The following is an 18,855-nucleotide window of genomic DNA, read 5'->3' as shown; positions in this document are numbered from 1 at the left end:
GTGAGTATTCATACATTCAAAATTGCTTTCTATATATTATCTCATTTATAGAATCCTGTGATGTAGGAGCTATAGTTATGTACTTTATATATTTGAATAAATTGAGAATCAGAGGTTAAGTGATCTGCCTATGGGTACATATCTAATAAGTTTTGAAGCTAAATTTGAATTAATTTTTATACAGCTTCCAGGTCCAGAACTTTTTCTATTATATTATGTAATCAAATGTGAGCCTAAATGGAGCTTAAAATGCTGAAATAAATATAATAGCTTATATTTACATAGGGCTTTATAGTTTATAAAGTGTTAGACTCCCAGCAAAGCAGAATAAATTACTTAGACTACCCCCACCAAAAAAAAAAAAACCTCCACAAAACTTAGACATACTAGGGACCTAGGCTTGAATTTCATATCTGCTACTTGTATGACTTTGGGCAAATCACTAAATATTTCTGGTCCTCAATTTCCTCTTCTGTAAAATGGAGAAGGGGATTTGACTAGATGATGTTTAAGTTCCCTTCCAACTCTAAATGAGTCTAAATATTATAAAAGATAAGAAAAAGGGAAAGAAAGATGCTTCTGATGTGATGGATTTGTGGAGGAGATGCCATTTGTATCCTAGAATGATAGGGAAGTTTCAACAGGTATAGATGGAAGAGGTGGAGAGTTATGGGACATATATCAAGGGACATATAATACATTTAGGATGGAGGTAGGAGGGGATGGGTGTGAGATAAAATTGGAAAAAAATAGTTGGTTCCAAAACATGGAGGGATTAGAATACTATTTCTGAATGTTGAGATTTTGTTTTCTAGGGCAGTGGTTCCCATTTAATGGTTCTCAAACCCCTTGAAAATGGTTCAAAGGGTTTGTACTAAAATTCTTCTTCTTGTTTTTCTTCTTTTCTTCTTCTTTCTTCTTTTCCTCCTCCTCCTTCTCCTTTTCTTCTCTTCTTCTTCCTCCTCCTCCTCCTTTTCTTTTTTCTTCTCTCTCCTCCTCCACCTCTTCTTTCTACACCTTTTTTTGAGGCAATTGAAGTTAATTGACTTGCTTAGGATAACACAGCCAAGTGTGTGAGACTGGATTTGAACTATGTCCTCCCCAAGTGTGTGAGACTGGATTTGAACTATGTCCTCCTGACTGGGGCTGGAGCTTTATCCAGCTTCTACTAAAATTCTTTAATTACATCTTAAATAGTAGGTAATTGTAAAGAATATTATTGTTGCTTGTATTATGGTTGTATATTAAATTAGCTTGGAGACCCACAACACTTTTTTTGTATGTTTTTTTTTGAATGGGGATCACAGAACAATAAAATGTTGGAAACTACTAGTCTAGGCAATTGGAAGTCTAGGAGATTTCTGAGGACAACGGCCTAGAGGCAGGTAGATGGCACCTGAGTTCAAATCCTACCCCAGGTATTCACTAGTTGTGTGACTCAGGACCAATTGCTAAACCTCTTTGTTTCTCAGTTTCTAGCACCAATTCTCTCAGGGCTGTGGGAGTGACATGGCCAGAGTTGTGCATTAGGAAGTTTCCTCAATGTAGTGAAGGATAAACTAGAGGGGGGGGATTTGATTGCAGTAAAGAGTTTAGGTAATGGGGAATGAGAGTTGAGCTAATGTGGTGGGAGGAGGATGGAAAGCAAAGGATTGATGGCAGAAAGGATGAAGAAACTAAACCTAATATTGCAATTTCTTTCATTTGCATATTCTCTTTGTATCCCAAGCTCTTAGCATCATGCCCAACACACAGTGAATACTTGATAAATGCATGTCCATTGATCCTTGCACAGGGGTTATGCTACTCTGAACTTTCTTCTCTTCCTCTTCTGCATTGCCCTATACCAAGGGCTTTACTCTAGGTATGTTCATTTAGCACTTTACAGTTACAAGAGAGATAGTGTGGTATAGTGGAAAGCTGACCTGGGAGTCAGGAAGATCTAGGTCCTAGTCTTGCCCCTGACTTACACTGACTCTGTAATGCCAGGAAGACATTTTAGTCTCATAGTTCACTGAGGCAGCTTTCTAAGACTCTTAGTTGCAGAAAAGTTGTTAATATTTAGAGGCAGAGGAATTTCCTCATTGGGAGTCTGTCATAATCAATGGAATGGGAAGGGGAGAGAAAAGAGAAAGGTTATGAGATACTTTACAAACTTTATTTGATCCTCACAAAAAATCTTTTAGGGAATTTTTGATGGATAAAGAATGAGGCTAAAAGTGGTTAAGTGATTTTTTTCAAGGTAAAACTACTGTCAAGGCTAGTGGTGCTCTTTTTATTGCATCATTACTATTTATTAACTATCAACTGTATTACTTTCTGATTTATAGAAGAGTAGTCACAATAGAATAAGAACAGACATTTATATAATGCTTTATGGTTTGCATTTATATAATGCTTTATGGTTTACCTATATCTGAGGCAGCTAGATGGAACAATGGATGGAGATCTGGGAATCAGGAAGACACATCTTGATGAGTTCACATGCAGCCTCAGACCTCATTGGCTGCATGACTCTGGGCAAGTCATTTAACTGGTTTGCCTCAGTTTCCTTATATGTAAAGTGAACTAGAGAAGGAAATAGCAAATCACTCCAATATCTTTACCAAGAAAACTCCAAATGGGTTCTTGAAGAGTTGGATATCAATGAAATGACTAAACAACAAATTATCTACATCATCTCATTTTATCTTCTCTATAAGGGAAAGTGTCAGAAGTATTATTGTCATTCCCATTCTATAGAAGTGCAGAGAGTTTAAATGACATTAGGTCACCCAATTAGTAAAAGTTAGAGATAGTATTCAAAAACAAGAATCTCCTAACAGTAATACCAGTATGCCACCCTGACTTTTTTTTATTAGATGGTACACTGGCAGACCTGAGTTCAAATATGACCACTGGATACAAGAAAGTGAGACTGGTGACTTAGCACAATACCCCTTCACTCAAATCAGATTCATGAGCTTGTCATGGCATTGCCTCCTTGATGTTCTGGTCTTTTTTGAGAACAAAGGACAAACATCATCATCATCAATATCAATCATGATAATAAAAATCAATCAATATTTGAAGAAGTAATTATAATTTCATCAGTAGAGGGAGCCTGAAACAATTGGAGGGTTATCTGGAATCAGTGGAGCTGAGTTCCATTTTTGGTTCTTCCATTTTTTTACCTATGAGACCTTGAGGAAATCACTTTCCTTTTAAGGTCAAGTATTTGCAACTATAAAATGAGGGAAGTTAATCTAGATGAAGGGTTCCTGACCTGGGATTGTTTTTCACAAATACTCTGATAATTCTATTTCATATTTGATTTCCTTTAAAATCCTCTGTATTTTATTTCATGCTTGTAAAAACATTATTATGAGAAGAAATCTATAGGCTTTACCAAAGTAGCCAGATCCAGGACACAAGATTTTGAGAAACCATGATCTCTAAGGTCCTTCTCAGTCCTCTCCATGAACACTGATTGCAACCTCTTTACTATGGGATGACAGTTTTCTGAATTGCCATGGTCTAAGTCATTACTGGGCAGCTAATTTTCTGGTGATAATCTCTGAACTTAGTGGACTATTTCTCTTCTAAGATATGGGCTTCCACAGGCTCCTGATAGGTTTGCATCCTAGGTCTATTTAGCTTGGTTAAATTTGCCAGAGCCCACAGTTTGCAGACATAGCTTTTGAGAACCAGGGTTACTTCCTCACCATAACTTTAGACAAGGACCTTAGCAGAAATAGGTTGTAAATAGTTTCATGAAAACATTCTTGAATTTTCTCTCCTGGAAAAGATCAGACATTGCTTAGAATAAAGATTCTTCTTTTGTTTCATGACTCCCATTCATTTTCCAGGGACAAACTGAACATTTATCTGCAAAAAGAATCATTTATACTGGTTCCTTTTGGTTGACTCACAAATAACCTTCAGGTGCTTTTTTTTTCCTTTTGCAGACAAAACTGTGTGGAGTTTTATCCCATATTCCTGGTCACCTTCTGGATGTCTGGGTGGTTCTTCAACCAAGGTAAATTAAAACTACAGTGATATTTCTGCCTAAATGATAGCCATGGTATTTTATAACCTTTTGGAATCATCATATAGTTATTAATTTTCACCCCCTGGAAATCATTAAGATGACTTCCAGCAAAATGAGGAATAATTTTTCCTTGTTTCCATGTACCACAAGATATCAAGAATTTGTTCCAGTTTTTGTGAACTGCAAGTTCAGATTTCACTAGTGACTTACAGTTCTCTCAGATATTCAGGTTAGATAATGAACATCTGGCATCATATTTGGAAAATGAAGATCTTTAAAACAGAGTATGGGCTGCAGGTATCTTATGTGTTACTTCTTTTCATAAATGTTTTTATTTAATTAAACTCAATTAACATTAAAATTTTTTTATTTCAATAAACATTTATCAAGTACCTATTGAGATGTTTTAGATTCTCTCCTATTTTTTCCCCTAGATTTATTATTTCTTGGTGTCTTATAGTGTCATTCTATTTCTCTTACAAATGCTAGTTTTCAAGGAATTATTTTCTTCCTTAAGATTTCATATCTTTTTTTCCCAATTGGTTAACTTTCCCTCCCATAATTTTCTTGTAGTGCTTCTTTTTTTTCTAATTAAAAAAAGTACCTATTGTGAGCTGGGCACTGTAAAAGGCAGAATGAAATAGTCCATGCCCTCAAGAGTTTACAGTCTCCTGGAGGACATATGGACACAGATTAGATTAGCTAAAGCTTTGATTAAATATTCACAATGTACCAAGCAGGACAAGTAAGAGGCACAGTTAGAAAACTGGGAGATCCTTTTTTTTTTTGTTCTTGGTCAGTGGTTTCAGTCTTGTCTGACTCTTTGTGACCCCATTGGGGTTTTCTTGGCATAGATCCCAGAGTGGTTTGTCATTTTCAAGAGACTGAGGCAAATAGGGTTAAATGACTTGACAAGGTCAAGTCTACAACTAGGAAGTGTCGGAGGTGGGATTTGAACTCCAGTCTTCCTGACTCCAGGTCCAGTGTTCTATTCACCACCTAGCATGTGGTGTTGGGAATGTATCTAAAGTAATTTGCAAATCTTAGAGCACTCCATAAGTATCATTTATTATTCATCACTAGCTTATGACTTTCCTCACTACTAATGAGCTTTGCATGAGATTCATTTCATAGAAATACTTTCCCTTAATCCTCACTCACCCTGTTGCCACTGGAGACTTAAATGAAAAAGGTCATGCCATCTGACAAAATAGCATTTCTGAATAACCAGAAGAATAAATAGGAACAAACATTTGTTGATACTGAGAATCTGGCCATTTCTTCTTTGAGCTCATTTTTCTCTTGTGATGGTGACCTATTCTGACTCATAATTAAGTTTAGACTTCTTGTGTCTTGCATCTTTCATGCAAGGAGTATTCCATTCTTTGTATTTATCTCCCAGTTCTAGTGCTTGATGTGATATCTAACGGAATTTGTGTTCAAAAAGTTCATTTCAATAGATTGCAGTTTTTTCAAGTTGACATCATGAATCCTGGGTTTCCAGTCCTTCACTTTGACTAGATTCATTTTTTTTTCTTTTTAATACTTCCTTTCAGGTTGATAGAATTGTGGATAAGTATTTCCCTTCACTTTGAAAGTTGAGGGTTAACAGATTCAGTCCAAAATGTTACTTAGCCAGACTGCTCTAGAAATCTGGAAATTCCAATGGATTGCTGGGAAATTGAGGCCATCCAACTTAAACACGGAATAAGACATGTTTTTGGATATGACCAACGTGGGGATTTGTTTTGCTAGATAATGAATATTTTTTTTTTTTTACTTTTTAAAAATCGTTCAATAGGGGAGGCTAGGTGGCACTGGCCCTGGAGTCAGGAGTACCTGAGTTCAAATCCGACCTCAGACACTTAAAATTACCTAGCTGTGTGGCCTTGGGCAAGCCACTTAACCCAATTGCCCTGCGAAAAAAAATCGTTCAATTATTCAATGGGGTCAGTGGGAAGGTGAGAAAATAAATGTTTATAATAATTAAAAGAGAAACAAATATGAAGTTAATATGAAGGAAGAGAAAGGAAGGATAGAAAGAAAAGGGAGAGAGGGAAAGAGTAGGAAAGAAAAAGAAAAAACAAAAAAGGAAGAAAGAAGGAAAGGAAGAAAAGAAGGAAGAAGGAAAGAGGGAATGAAAGGGGAAGGAAGAAAGATTATTTACTAGGATGTGAATTATTTTGAAAGATTGATGAGTGTAAAATTACATCCAGTTTCAAGACTGCTGTAAGTTTTTCTCCACTCTGATTTTTTTCCCCTCAGGCATAGCTGCCTTTTTGGGCCTAACATACATGTATGCTCGGCACAAATACTTCTTTGGATATTCAGAGTCAGCTCAAAAAAGGTAAGAGACTCAAACTTGCCTTATAGGTAGCAGCAGAAAGCTTCAGGGAAAGGGTTGGGCCAAACTCCTGTTGCTAGGCAGTGAAAAACACGAAGGTTTTACAGGCTTCAATTTGGCTCACATTACAGGAGGTACAAATGATTTTCTCCTATGTGAAACAAGTCTATCTGCTAGGTTAAATACTATCATCTTGTTGACTTGCCTTTACTAGTATTGGGGTAGAAAAGCATAAGAATAAATCAAGAGGATTTGGGAGAAGGCCTCAAGCACAAATATTGAACTCCTCTCACTTCTTTGCCTGTTGTACTTCAAAACCTAGCAAAAATCCCTTGTGATTTTCTAAAAGTTGCCATTAATTGTATCTATGTCATGATAATCTTTTGAATGACTTAAATAACCAATTCACCTTTGCAGAGAATTTCTCTCTTCAATTTAAATAGCAAAACAAGTTTTAAGACTTTAGAAATAAAAAATGTGGCATTTTCCACAATGAATCCGATTGTTCTTCTGGTATGACCTGTAGCTATAAGTCTCAGCTTGTTCCCAAACCGCAGAATTGGACCTAAAATTTTTTACATCTGGGGCAGTAGAAACTGGTCCCAGGACAAACAATATGAAATGCACCTTCAAGCAGTGACCCTTACTCCTATAGGAAAAGACCTTGTGGCACTGAGGCTGCCAAGTAGTATAGGGGGGAGTTGAATTATGGGGCTCAGATGGAGAAGAAGCTCATCTGGGGGTGGCCATATGAAAGAAGCAGGCTATCAGACAGCTTAATTTGAACTCATTCTTCTTGCTAACTAGATATAGCTATGTTGTTCTTTCTGGAAGGAGTTCAAGTGTTTTCAGCACTCTAAATTTGGCAAACAGGATGAAGCCTCAGTTAATTTTTTTTGTTATGATCCTTTATCACTGTATTTGTCTTTTCTCTCCCTTTCCCTCTCCTTATAAACAGGATTATAGGCTTCCGGATGAGTCTGGTAGCTTTGGCTTTGTTGGTCATCCAGGCGATCGTGGGGATTGTTAACAACCTTCTGGATGAATACATGGACTTCAACATTTTCAAGAAATTACATCACCTGTTCTAGATATTTTTTCTCCCTTTTAATAAATTCTAGTTGTTTTTCTACCCCAGGAAATAATAGAACAAAAGAAGTGAGAACAAAATGCCCATGTTTGATAATGCTGAAAAATAGGGCAATCTAACTCCTTCTTTTACAATAGGATGAAACAGATCCAGAGAGTTCATCTTTACTTTTGTTTTCTTGAGGTGGCTTTGGAAAGATGCTCCCTTTCCAGGATGTATTACTTGCTTAATTTTCTATGAACTTTTATGTGTCCTTGTATGATGGAACTAAAAATTATAAAAACAATTACCTTGTTTTTTTTTTTTTTAAAGAAATTGCTGCCGAAGGACAAAGTGCTTGCATTGGGGAGAATTATATAAATAACTTTGTTAATCAACAGATGCTTCCTATATTGTGTGGTGTTCTGTTGTGTTGTATGTGTGTGTTCATATTTCTTCTCCTGAGGCAAAGCTCCTGACCAATGGAACTGGGCAGTTAAATGTTTTTTTTTCATTAATGGTAGAAAGGGACAGATGACTAGTATATGGGGGAGATTAAGTAGATACCCCTGAGTAGCCAGGACAAAGAGTCATCCCGAATGGCATAAAACAAACTTGACCAAGAAAATATGCTTAAGTTAAAAAAAAGAAAGGAAGCAGCAACTCATTTTCCAAAATGCACCTAGGGAATTGAACACAGAGAATATTGCCTCCATCTTCAGCCAAGGGAAAGCAAGTCCAGATTCCTAACCAGTGATGTTTGTTCTTCATTCTCAAGGAAGATCATGACATCAGGGAAGTGATGCCATGGCAAGCACATGAATTGAATTTGAGTGAGGGGGTGCTATGATAAGTCACCAACCTTACTTTCTCCTCCAGTACTATCTGGATCCAGGAGCCAGATGTAAATCAGGATGAGTGGAGATGGCCCTGGTGACTTAAAACAGTACCCCCTCTCTTCTAAAATGAAGGACAAATAACAACAGCAACATCCTAACCAGTGAGGATCCTGGTGGATGCCCACTGGTTAGTTGGTGCATTGAGATAATGAGGCCTCTTAATGAGTGTAACATCAATTTTACTGACCTTGAGTGACTTACATTCTTTATGCATCTGTAAAATGGGAAAGGCACCTTACCTGCCTAGGAGAGTTCTAGCTGGAAAATGTCATATGTATTTCTACTGTACATTTTGAATTAGTGTAAGTGGTTTTGAATTTGGAGAAGTCCCAGTACAATGGAAAGAACACTAGATTTGTACCTAAAGGATCTAGGTTCAAATCTTAGACTTGACACTGTGTGAACTATGGCAAGTAATTTTCCTTCTCTGGGGCTCAGTTTCTTCATTTGCAAAATGAGCGATTTGGATTACATACATTTAAGTTCTTTATTAAATCTCAATTAATGATTTTTAAGATGCCATTATAGCTTCTATTTTGAGTTGATGCCAAATGGAATAGAGGGGTTAGAGAAAATCATCAAAAAATGAAAATTTAGAAATCATTTACTAATATTTCCAAGTATAATAAGCCAAAGGCAACAAATTCTCTCGAGGGTAGCTAGAGGGCAAAGTAGACAACTTGCTGGTCTCAGAATCAGGAAGACCTGAGTTCACATTTGACCAGGGACTCTTACTGTGACCCCGAGCGTGTCATTTAATCTCTGTTTGCCTTACTGTACATACCTATAAAATGGTGATACTAATAGTACTTTCCTTAGATGGCTATTGCAAGAATCAAGTGGGATATTATTTGTAAAGAGCTGAGCACAGTGGGTGCTATTATTAAGGTAACATAATAGGTACTTAGTAAATGCTTGTTCCTTTCTCTTTCCTCTATTTAGATAAACTTGTCATATTTGAGTAAGTAGGGGAAAGGGTTTGGGATTTGGTGTTAGGAGAGCCTTGGATTTTTAACCTGGCTCTTGAATCTTACTGTGTGACCATGAGGTCACTTCATCTCTCTGAGCCTCAGCTTCCTTGTCTGTAAATGTGAGAGACGGTATACTTACAGGATTATTGGGAAAAAGTTGGATGCTTTCAGTCTAGGATTTGGAAAGATTTAGAAGTTAAGCACTTTGTCGATGGTCCCTGAGCTAGCATTTTTCCAGGGTCATGACTGACACTAGAGGTTAGTTCTCTCACCAATAAACCACATTGGAATTCACAAAAAATGGAACTGGTAGGTTATAGTCATATTGTGAATTAGGGTTAAAATAACTGTTTAGTGAGAAATGGAAAATCAGTGACAGTTTTGATTTTATGAATCCATATTCCTCTAAATTCCTCTAATTGATGGCATTTTTTTAAGGAGCAATCTTCATTTTGTTTTTAGGACTATATAACTCCTCCTGGTTTGAAAGCAGGTGGTATTTTCTATTAAAAATATATTTCTCCTATATATATATTTCTCTCTGCAAAGGATATAAAAATATCATTTGTTTGGGTCATTTACAAGATTAAAACATTGCAAGCATCAAAAAAAATAAATTCTTTTTTATTCTTAAAAAAAATTTTTTTTATAGTCTCTTCTAGATGAAAAAAACCCATTGTCCCAAGTGAACACAACCCAGATTTTAGAGCAGATCTTCAAGGTAATCAGATGATTGTATTGATTTTTGTCTGGACTTCGGAGTGGCTCTAGAACTCTCTGATAGATGAAGTCTTTCTCCAGCAGAGGACCTGGGGAGAAGAAGCTCAGAGATTCAATCAGTAGTGACTTCTGTGATTTCTTCTATCAAAAGAAGAAGAGAATGATATTTATGGCATGGCACTATACAGTGCCACTGACCAAGTATGTTATTTGAGTTATGAAAAAAAATGAAAAACAAACTAGAAGGTGGCATCAGAGGCATAAAAGAGGGTAGAGGACCCAGTGCTGGCCATTCTAGCTGGCCTGCTAGTCTGGAATTTAGAAATAGGGGCAATTGGTGTAAGGGTCCTAGTTTCTCACTGCCTTTCCCCAGGGCTTGGCTGAGAAACCTTTCCCAGCATACTTTCCAAAGAGTGGCTCCCTCCTGTTAATGGGCCAGCACACGACATACCAGAGCAGAAAATCTTTGCCATGATCATTTAAAATAGCAGTTGGCCTATTGACAAATGAAGTGCCTTCTTCACACAGAGGCAGATGCCCCATGAAAACAGACGTGCTGGTTTAAATATATTTCCCTGGGACTCTCTGAGGACAAATAAGATAGCATATGGGAAATCTCTTTGAGAAGCAAAAGTACTTTATTTGCCCAGTGTATAACAATGTTATTTTTCACCAAATATGTATTAATCTGATTAACAGAAGCATTTGGAGCAAAGCAGATTTCAGTACTACATGTCTGTAATGTAATGGGCAAGTGGGAGGGGGACTCTAAGATTTCCCAGAGCTCCAGATTTTTGGCTGGTTCTGTCAGCCATTTTTGCCTTGAGTTGATTGAATTTTTCCATTCCCTCTTGTCTCATTTAGATGATTTAGCCTGTGTGACAGAGAGCATGCCCAATTTAATGTCCTCTGCAGCTGTACATCCCAACATGTGTGTGTAGCTGGGACCCTCCAGTCCTTTGTGAAAGGCTCACTGATGTGTGACAAGCCAGCATTCTGACTCTTTCCCTATTCTCCCCCACCCCCACATTGCTACTTGCCCTAGATTTAGTTGAAACTCAGCCCTCTTGTCTGTCCACAGTCAACTGCATTCCTTTTAAAGGCTACTTCCAGAGTCATAATCAGGATGGGGTAACAGAAGCATTATTCCAAGGCACTAGGTTTAGAAGGTACCTAGTCTTTAGGAATAGTAAAAGGGAGCTACAAGATGGTGGGCTGAGAAGAATTCCTTCTCCGTAGTAACCTTCTGCAGATGTTATCTCAGGATCTCTGTCTTTAGAAGACAATGACCTCCTCTTCACTTATGTTTGTGCTTCATGCATCTTGCTTTAAGTGTGAAACTTACCATTCTGGCTACTTTCCCCTCTTCCCTTATTCTGCCCCCAATAATGGTGGTTCCTTAAGGAGAACCGGAATAAATTTAAAAATATAAAAATTTGAATTGAAATCACAAGGTTTGGGAACCATTGTTCTGGTAAATTCTTTTTTTTTTCTTTCAGTTTTTGAAAGGCAATGGGGTTAAGTGGCTTGCCCAAGACCACACAGCTAGGTAATTATTGTGTCTGAGGCAGGATTTGAAATCAGGTACTCCTGATTCCAGGGCTGGTGCTCTATCCATTGCGTCACCTAGCCACCCTGGCTGTGCCATCTACCTGCCCACGCCTGGCAAATTCTTAAATAATGATCCAAAAGAAATTTGAGATAGTCCAACCTTCATCATCTTCAGTGACTTTTGGGAAGAGTCATGAAAATAGTTAAATCATGTGGCTCCCAAATTGAAGTCCACCAAGACCAAGGGTAAGGCCTTTGCTTTCTAATTTGGAAAGTTGGAATCCCAAGTGAAAATCCTGACTACCACGTATTAGATGTTATTTTTTTGGTATTAGAGTAGTCACATTACTGTTCTAGTCTGAGTTTTGGAAGTCTCCAGTGATGCCAAACATCCCCCATTCTTACCCTATGAGACTCTTTTTGCATGTCCATATATATATATATATATATATATATATATATATATACATATATATATATATATATATATATATATATATATATATATATCTTCCCATTCAACTGTTGTGGCTTGTCCTTGATATCTGATATCATTGGACCATATATTTAGAACTGAAAGGTACCTTTGAGGTCACCTAATCCAATCTCCTCATTTTACAGATGAAAAACTGAGATTAAGGGTCATAATAGCTACTGAGTGTCAGGTGTGAGATTTGAACACAGGTCTTCCTGACCCCAAGTCTAATTTCTATTTACTATATCATGTTGCCTCTCCAAAGTTTGTTCCAGGTCACCCAGGTCATAAGTGTCAGAACCAGCATGGCAAGGCTATCGATACTTGGCCTAGGGCTGGTTGCTGGTTCTCCCTTGCTACAGCCTTATTCACCTCACCATAATTGCTGATTGACTTTCCCAATCTGTAAAATGGGGCTGAATGATCCTCTTGCTCCTTACCTTTAAGGGTAGCTGTGAAGAAAGCATTTTGTAAACCTTAAGGGGCTACAGAAATGGTAGTTGTTTTTATTCCAAGAAAAGATACTTCGGATTGGTTCAGGTAACAATCTTTTATTTGCCTTTTTCTTTAAAAGTGGTCTGCCAACATCACTTCATCTCTACATTTCAGAGTTCTTCTGTACAGTTCTTGGAAGGAAATTATGCAGTGCTCAATGTACAAGGTAAAAACAGAAAACTAGAAAAATCTGAATAGAATGGAGCCAGTTGCCATCAGGTAATACAGTACAAATTAGTAATCAGATGTAGTCTGAAGTGTAATGCCATTGCAGTGATGATGAGTTAAGGAATGAAATAAAAATACTCTATTTTAAACAAACAGTATATATATATTCATATGTATATATTTTACAGATAGTAGACCCAGTGATATTTGCAGGATTGTAAAAACATATTTACAAATAACTTTTTTTTAGACATTACATATACATCAGCACCGTAGTAAAAAAAAAATAATTAAAATCTACCTCTTGTTTAGTTGGTCCCAGCACAGAGTATTCAGAGGAAGCTTTTCAAAGATGATAGAGCCTCTGTCTCCATCACTCACCTCTAGCTTCCTGACATCGGCATATTTGTTGGCTTCCTGTACCTCTAAGAAAAAGGTGGATCTATTTTGTGTTCTTCCTTTCCTTTCATTATTTTGCTATTTCTTTTTTTGTGTGTGTGTGTTCATTTGATTTTCTTTTTGGCTTTTGTCTAATTCGATTCTGAGTTTCCCTGGTAATGCAGCTGAACCTTCAGGGATCTCATGTCCAGTCCCACAATGTTCTCCTGGGAGAACCAGAGCAACTCCTGCCATGTCCCTTTCACCAATATGGCACCCCACTAGCTCTACATCCTCTGTGTTGTTCTTTGCAGACTCATGCATTGGTTCCTTTCTAGGGGGCAAGGCAAGGACAGGGTTTGGCAGCTCAGTTCCTCCTACCCTAGTCTTCCACTCCAACTTCTTTTCTTTGGAATGCCCCTCAGATTAGGTCAGTCTATACCTCTCTTTCTTCAAAGCTATCTGTGGGTTTCCATGCTATTGGCTCTGGCTCTAGGTGAACTAGAGCACATGCAAAGGATTGACCCAGAAACATTTGGACCAAAGATTCTTTTACTAACTTTTCTTCTTGCCTTGTTCTATCTAGTTTTTTCCTTAGGGCATGATGAAATGATAGGAGGGGGAGCAGGGGAATTGGCAAGAAATAAAGGAACACACATAAGCTAAATTGTTGGTGCCTTTGGACAGGGTCCATTTGGGAGAATTATGTAGGGAAGATTAAATATCTGGAATGACTTGGTGGGGAGTATTTAGTTCAAATGACAGGGACCACATCTCCTTTCTAAAAACAAATTTTGCCTTGATATAGTTGATTTTTGCCTCCTAAACTTTCAGAAAATTTGATTCCATTCTGCCAAGGAAGAACTGTTATTGGCAGAATACAATGTTGGGGATGATATTTCCCCCCTGTTGACTGAACACTAAGCAAAAGGTCATGGGTACAATTTAGTGAACTGACCTAAGTGGATCAGAATCATCCTTCTCAAGGTCCATCTCCATTTGTGATGTCAGAGTTTCGGGCCAATAACCTAGAAGTACTGCCAAATAATAAGATAGACTTCCATGGTTCAGACAGGTAGTACCGTGAACTTTTATACATTTTAGAGGCATGAAATGCCAGAATCCCTTTCCAATATGTGGCATAGCAGAATTCCTTCTGCCATTCATTTTGACCATGACCAGGCTCAGTTAAAGGAAGTAGCTCCATTTGGAAAACTAGTAAGAAAAAGCTGTATGAATTAGGCAGTTGGAGTAAGGATTGGGAGTTGGGCATCAGGAAATAGGAAAAGTAGAAGCAAAAGTAGGGAATAGGGGTAGGAGATGGGCCTGAATGACATCTCCAGAGTCCAGTGGATGTCTGTCCATCACCCCCCTCTTTAGATGCTACACTGTCAGAAGTAGAAATGTGAAAAACTCTCTAGATTTATCATACTGAACTGGACCCTACAGTAGCTTGGGAAGCACTGTGGTCTTCCTGCTACCTAACAGTGGCCATGACCACATGTCACAACAGTGATAGACTCCTCTTCTCTTGGTATCATTAGATTTCTGCTCTTCCTCCAAGCTCCCCTGGCTATCCTTGGGCAGTATCAGGCAGCAATGCCTCCAGGATTCTTGAGGTTCATCATGGGAACAGAGAGTGGGCTTTTAAGTTCTCTGGGAAACTCCCAAGGAAAACATCCCTGGTGTTTGTGCCCACCCTCCCAATACAGTAGCATGTCTTTAAACCTGGAACTGTTTCCCCCCAGAGTTCAGCACAACTGGGATCCAGCAGGGCCTGGCCTATGCAATCACTCAGCAGCTTTGGTGAGAAGCTGTTTCTCCCCATGGTCTGAGGCTCTGTCTTTTCTGGTGGCCTGAGAAGATCTGGGGCTGGACAGACCAGGGGACTCCTTGACTTTGGATAGTAGTCCTTTTCAGCTCATGGGGATGGGCAACTCACCCCATATAGAGGGCCCTAGGATCAGGGAAAGGGTTGTCCTGTGGGCCCACAGGCTGATATAGATTTTTTTCTCCAACCTGTCCCTCTGTCTGTTTTCTCTCACACCCAGTAGGCTTGTGCCATGGTGTTGAGATTGCTATATGTGGAAGTTTTGCAAAATGTGGCCTACAGTGCCTGGAAATTGCCACCTTTAACTTCCACCATCTGCCTGCTACAGTTCAGCTCAATTTGAACAGATTAAAAAAAAATAAAAAACAAGGATGGGATAACATCCTGTTTCCTTTTTTTTTCCTTTTTAAACTTTAATCACTGGAGTTTTGGCTCTCAGGACCCCTGTGACTAGGGATTGCCAAATAACTCATCAAGCTCTTGCATCCATTCATCCCCTGGTCCACCTTTGATGATGGAGTCCACCAGGTCAGCACCCTCTGCAAGGCTGGGGAAAGAACCCCCAGCTCCTTCATTGCTGTAATTATAAGGTATATCCTGTGTTGGATTCCGGTCATAAGCCTGGCCCTGGCTGCTTGGGGCAAAGTTGCCACTTTGTAATGGCGGCTGGGTTGGAGGTTGGCTAAATCCAGGCATGCCAGGGACACCCTGGCTCATGCCAGGCATCACCATTTGCCTTGTCTGGTTGTTTCCTTGTTGCCCAGTAAGGGATGTCATCATCTGCCGACCCATGGTTGTTGGGTTGAGGGCTCTCACGGTGCCAGTGGTGTCCACGACTGACTGGCCCATCCCCTGTGGGAAATGTTGCTTGGTCAGTCTAGGCTGTCCAGCCTGCATGGAGTAAGTGGTACCATTGTTGAATGGACCCAGATCTCCACTAGTCCTCCCAGGCATACCCTGTAAGCTCCTCTGCTGCCAGTTTTGTGCTCCTTGTTGGACAGTTCCCATAATGCTCTGAAGTCTTGGGGGACCCTGGGGCCTGGGTAAGGCCTGTCCTACTGGTCCTTTCATCTGTTGATGCTGTTGGGGGATGCTTGAGTTCACCAGCATGCTCTGGCTGAATCCACTCACCATCCCAACACCTTGAGCAGCTGCAGGCTGCCTTGGGCCTTGGGCCTGGCTGTGGGTCATGCCCATGCCACTTTGGTTCGGGTGCTGTAGCATCTGGCTCATCCCTGCGCCCATGTTGTACATTCCTGGTTGGTTAGTGGAGGTGTTGCTGTAAGGGGCCATTCCAAGTTCAGACTGAGCTGCTGCTGGGGGCATGGCCCCAGGGTTCTGGGAAGGTCCCATTCCCATCATGCCTGCACTCTGGGCCATCATCCGGGAAGCTCTCATGTTTTGGAGAGCTGCTTGGTTTCTCACAGCTGCTATATCTTGGGGAGAACCTGCAAGGGAAAGAAAAAGACCACACCACTCATTTTTTTTTTTTGGAGAAAACCATACACTGAAGACAAGCAGACTGAGAACATAAGTCATTTATAACTTGAAATACTTTTCCTTCTCATCTCTGCCTCTTTATAATCTTTGTTTTCATTCAAGGTTTAGTACAAGCACCACCTCCTCCTTCCCATGATGTCCCAGTTGTTAATGCTCTCCTATCTAGCTTTGTTCCCCACCCCCTGCCCCATGCATTAATTTATTTATTTAAAGAGAACATAAAGTCAATATACAATTGTTCCAAAGTCCCTAAACAGTTCTTTGATTAAGTTTTCCAGCAATAAACTTCCAAGTCCTCAAAACAATCATATATAAATCGGCTCCTGGGATACAATACATTTCAACCATAAGCAATTCAGTGCTTTTCCATGGGAGGGGGCTGCTTACAGTGAGGTTCTTGCAGAATTGTCTTTCTCTCCCGTTAAGTAATTTTGTCTGAAGGGCTACTTTTCTCTCAGGTTCCTTTAGAACTGTTGGTATCATTCTTCAAGTTGTTTTCATCTGTATTTCCCCCATACATTTTTCTCCCTTTCAGTAAGTAAACAAACTGTTTTCTAAGACATTTTCTATAAGAATAGGACACTATATCTACATTTATTTATCTATGTAGTTGCTTCTCCTCCTCTTCTCATAGAATTTAAGCTCCCTGAGGATGGGGACACATTTGTTGTTTTTGGTCTTTTTTTTTTAAATCAGTGTCTAGAACAAGGAGTTCCATAATAGGAACTTAATAACTGATTGCTGAATGAATGGATGAATGAATTAGTGTATTTATTCCCAGAAACATTTGATTTCCCAAGAAAATCTTGGATTTACCTTTTTGGCATGGGGACATGTCTTTTTGTGAAAGGATCAATGCTCTGACTATAATGTAATGTGTTTTTTCTCTCACCGAGAAAACTTCATTTTCCTTGGAAACTCATTCATCTCCCAAGTTACCTTAAAGTGGGACCTGCTGATCATATTATGTATTCAATTTGTGATCTAGAACTTGGTTCAGCAGAGAATACTATCAATAAAGACCATTAAACTAATTTCCCTTAAGACCTCAACAATTTTAGAGGGATTAAAGATCATCTTTTCTTGTTTCCTAAGAGGTTCTTCTGATCTACAGGAATTTGGGGAATTGTAGAGTTTCCACATGTTCTGACTTCATATTGGAGCAATGTGGTCAAGGGCTAGAACCACCAAAACATTCCTCACTCACTCTGCAACTTCCCAGATTTTCTACTCTCAGTTCACCACTTAGATATGGGATGACCATTTCTCTATAGATCTCTAATGTAGTTTTAATAATGCAGAGATCTGTTAACAAATTCATATAGTCCAAATGAACTACATAGCCACCTTTCAGGAAATTTTTAAACAGAGGAGACAATAAGGGCAGTGAACTAAGGGGCTGCATGTTTTGATAGATTGGAAGGGAAGTGGCAATGAATTTTTCTATGTCTTTGCTACTGATTGTCTATGAGAAAAAGGAAAATAGTTTTTCTTGTCCATTTAAAGAAAATGCAGCCTTTGAGCCAATAGATACAAAAAAGAAAATTTTATCCCACCTTAGAAAAGTGATGGGAAACCAGAAGAGGATAGCCTAACCTTGAAATCTAGAACCTTGATTGAGAGGGGGAGTGGATTTTTGTCTTATTGATTTCTGTACAACAGACATGTCTCCATATTTAATAACTTTATTTAAGATATACAATTATAGAATTTTTATCATGATTTATGGTTTATCTGGCCATTCTGAACTGAGCAATGAAAAGGATTCTGGGAGTAAAGTCTAATTGAGATCAGGTAAGAGCCTTAAAAATTATCTTCTCCTTTAGGTATCACTGGGTTAAATAAAATGTTAAAGCAAATCAAGAGTTTCTGTTCCAACACTAGGTGACAGTATGTACTGCAACTCTGTGGGCATGTGTGATGGCATTGGGTAAAGAATGTGACTATATAAGAAGGTGGGGGTTCAAATCCTATCTCTGATCCCTAATTACTGTGGGAGTTTGAGCAGCTCTGGCAACAAACTTTCTGAGAATCAATTTCTTCATTTAAAAAATGGGGATAAATAATACCTGTCATAAATAAAAGAGCATATGCAAAGCACTGTGTCAATTATTTCCTTATTTTTCTTCAGTGTAGGGGAATGATTCCTGCCAGTCCATATTTACTCTGAAAATCACAAATTAATATTATTTATGTTGTATTGTGTTTTTTATTTATTTTGCTAAACATTTCCCCAGTATATTTTAATGAATCAGGCTGAAAACTTCTAATCTAGGGTACTAAGAATTTAGAAACTCTCCATCAATGTAGATAACTAAGTACTTTATAATCTAGAGTCTTAAAAGAGTTGACTAGGGAAAAGATTAACTGACCTGCCTAGGGTCATATATTCAGTATAAACCAGAGATAGGACTCGAATGCAGG

General features: G+C 38.7%; 2 protein-coding genes across 2 annotated transcripts in view; one reads left to right on the top strand and one right to left on the bottom strand.

Annotated features, from left to right (window-relative positions):
* MGST2 (microsomal glutathione S-transferase 2) overlaps positions 1-8,514 on the top strand; it is a 36,471-nt gene extending 27,957 nt beyond the window's left edge. Inside the window, exons 3-5 of the mRNA XM_074229269.1 lie at positions 3,948-4,018; positions 6,296-6,377; positions 7,333-8,514. Of these exons, the coding sequence (XP_074085370.1) occupies positions 3,948-4,018; positions 6,296-6,377; positions 7,333-7,465 (286 nt within the window). The 3' untranslated portion in view covers positions 7,466-8,514. The remainder of the gene's footprint in view (positions 1-3,947; positions 4,019-6,295; positions 6,378-7,332) is intronic.
* A 3,627-nt stretch (positions 8,515-12,141) lies between these two features.
* Positions 12,142-18,855, bottom strand: part of MAML3 (mastermind like transcriptional coactivator 3) — a 545,688-nt gene continuing 538,974 nt past the window's right edge. The window contains exon 5 of the mRNA XM_074229268.1: positions 12,142-16,379. Coding sequence (XP_074085369.1) covers positions 15,382-16,379 — 998 coding nt within the window. The 3' untranslated portion in view covers positions 12,142-15,381. The remainder of the gene's footprint in view (positions 16,380-18,855) is intronic.

The sequence above is a fragment of the Macrotis lagotis genome, chromosome 3 (assembly GCF_037893015.1).
Source record: "Macrotis lagotis isolate mMagLag1 chromosome 3, bilby.v1.9.chrom.fasta, whole genome shotgun sequence".
NCBI lineage: Eukaryota > Metazoa > Chordata > Mammalia > Peramelemorphia > Peramelidae > Macrotis > Macrotis lagotis.
The sequence above is the reverse complement of the archived record's forward strand: the minus strand, read 5'-3'. Positions and strand labels throughout refer to the sequence as shown.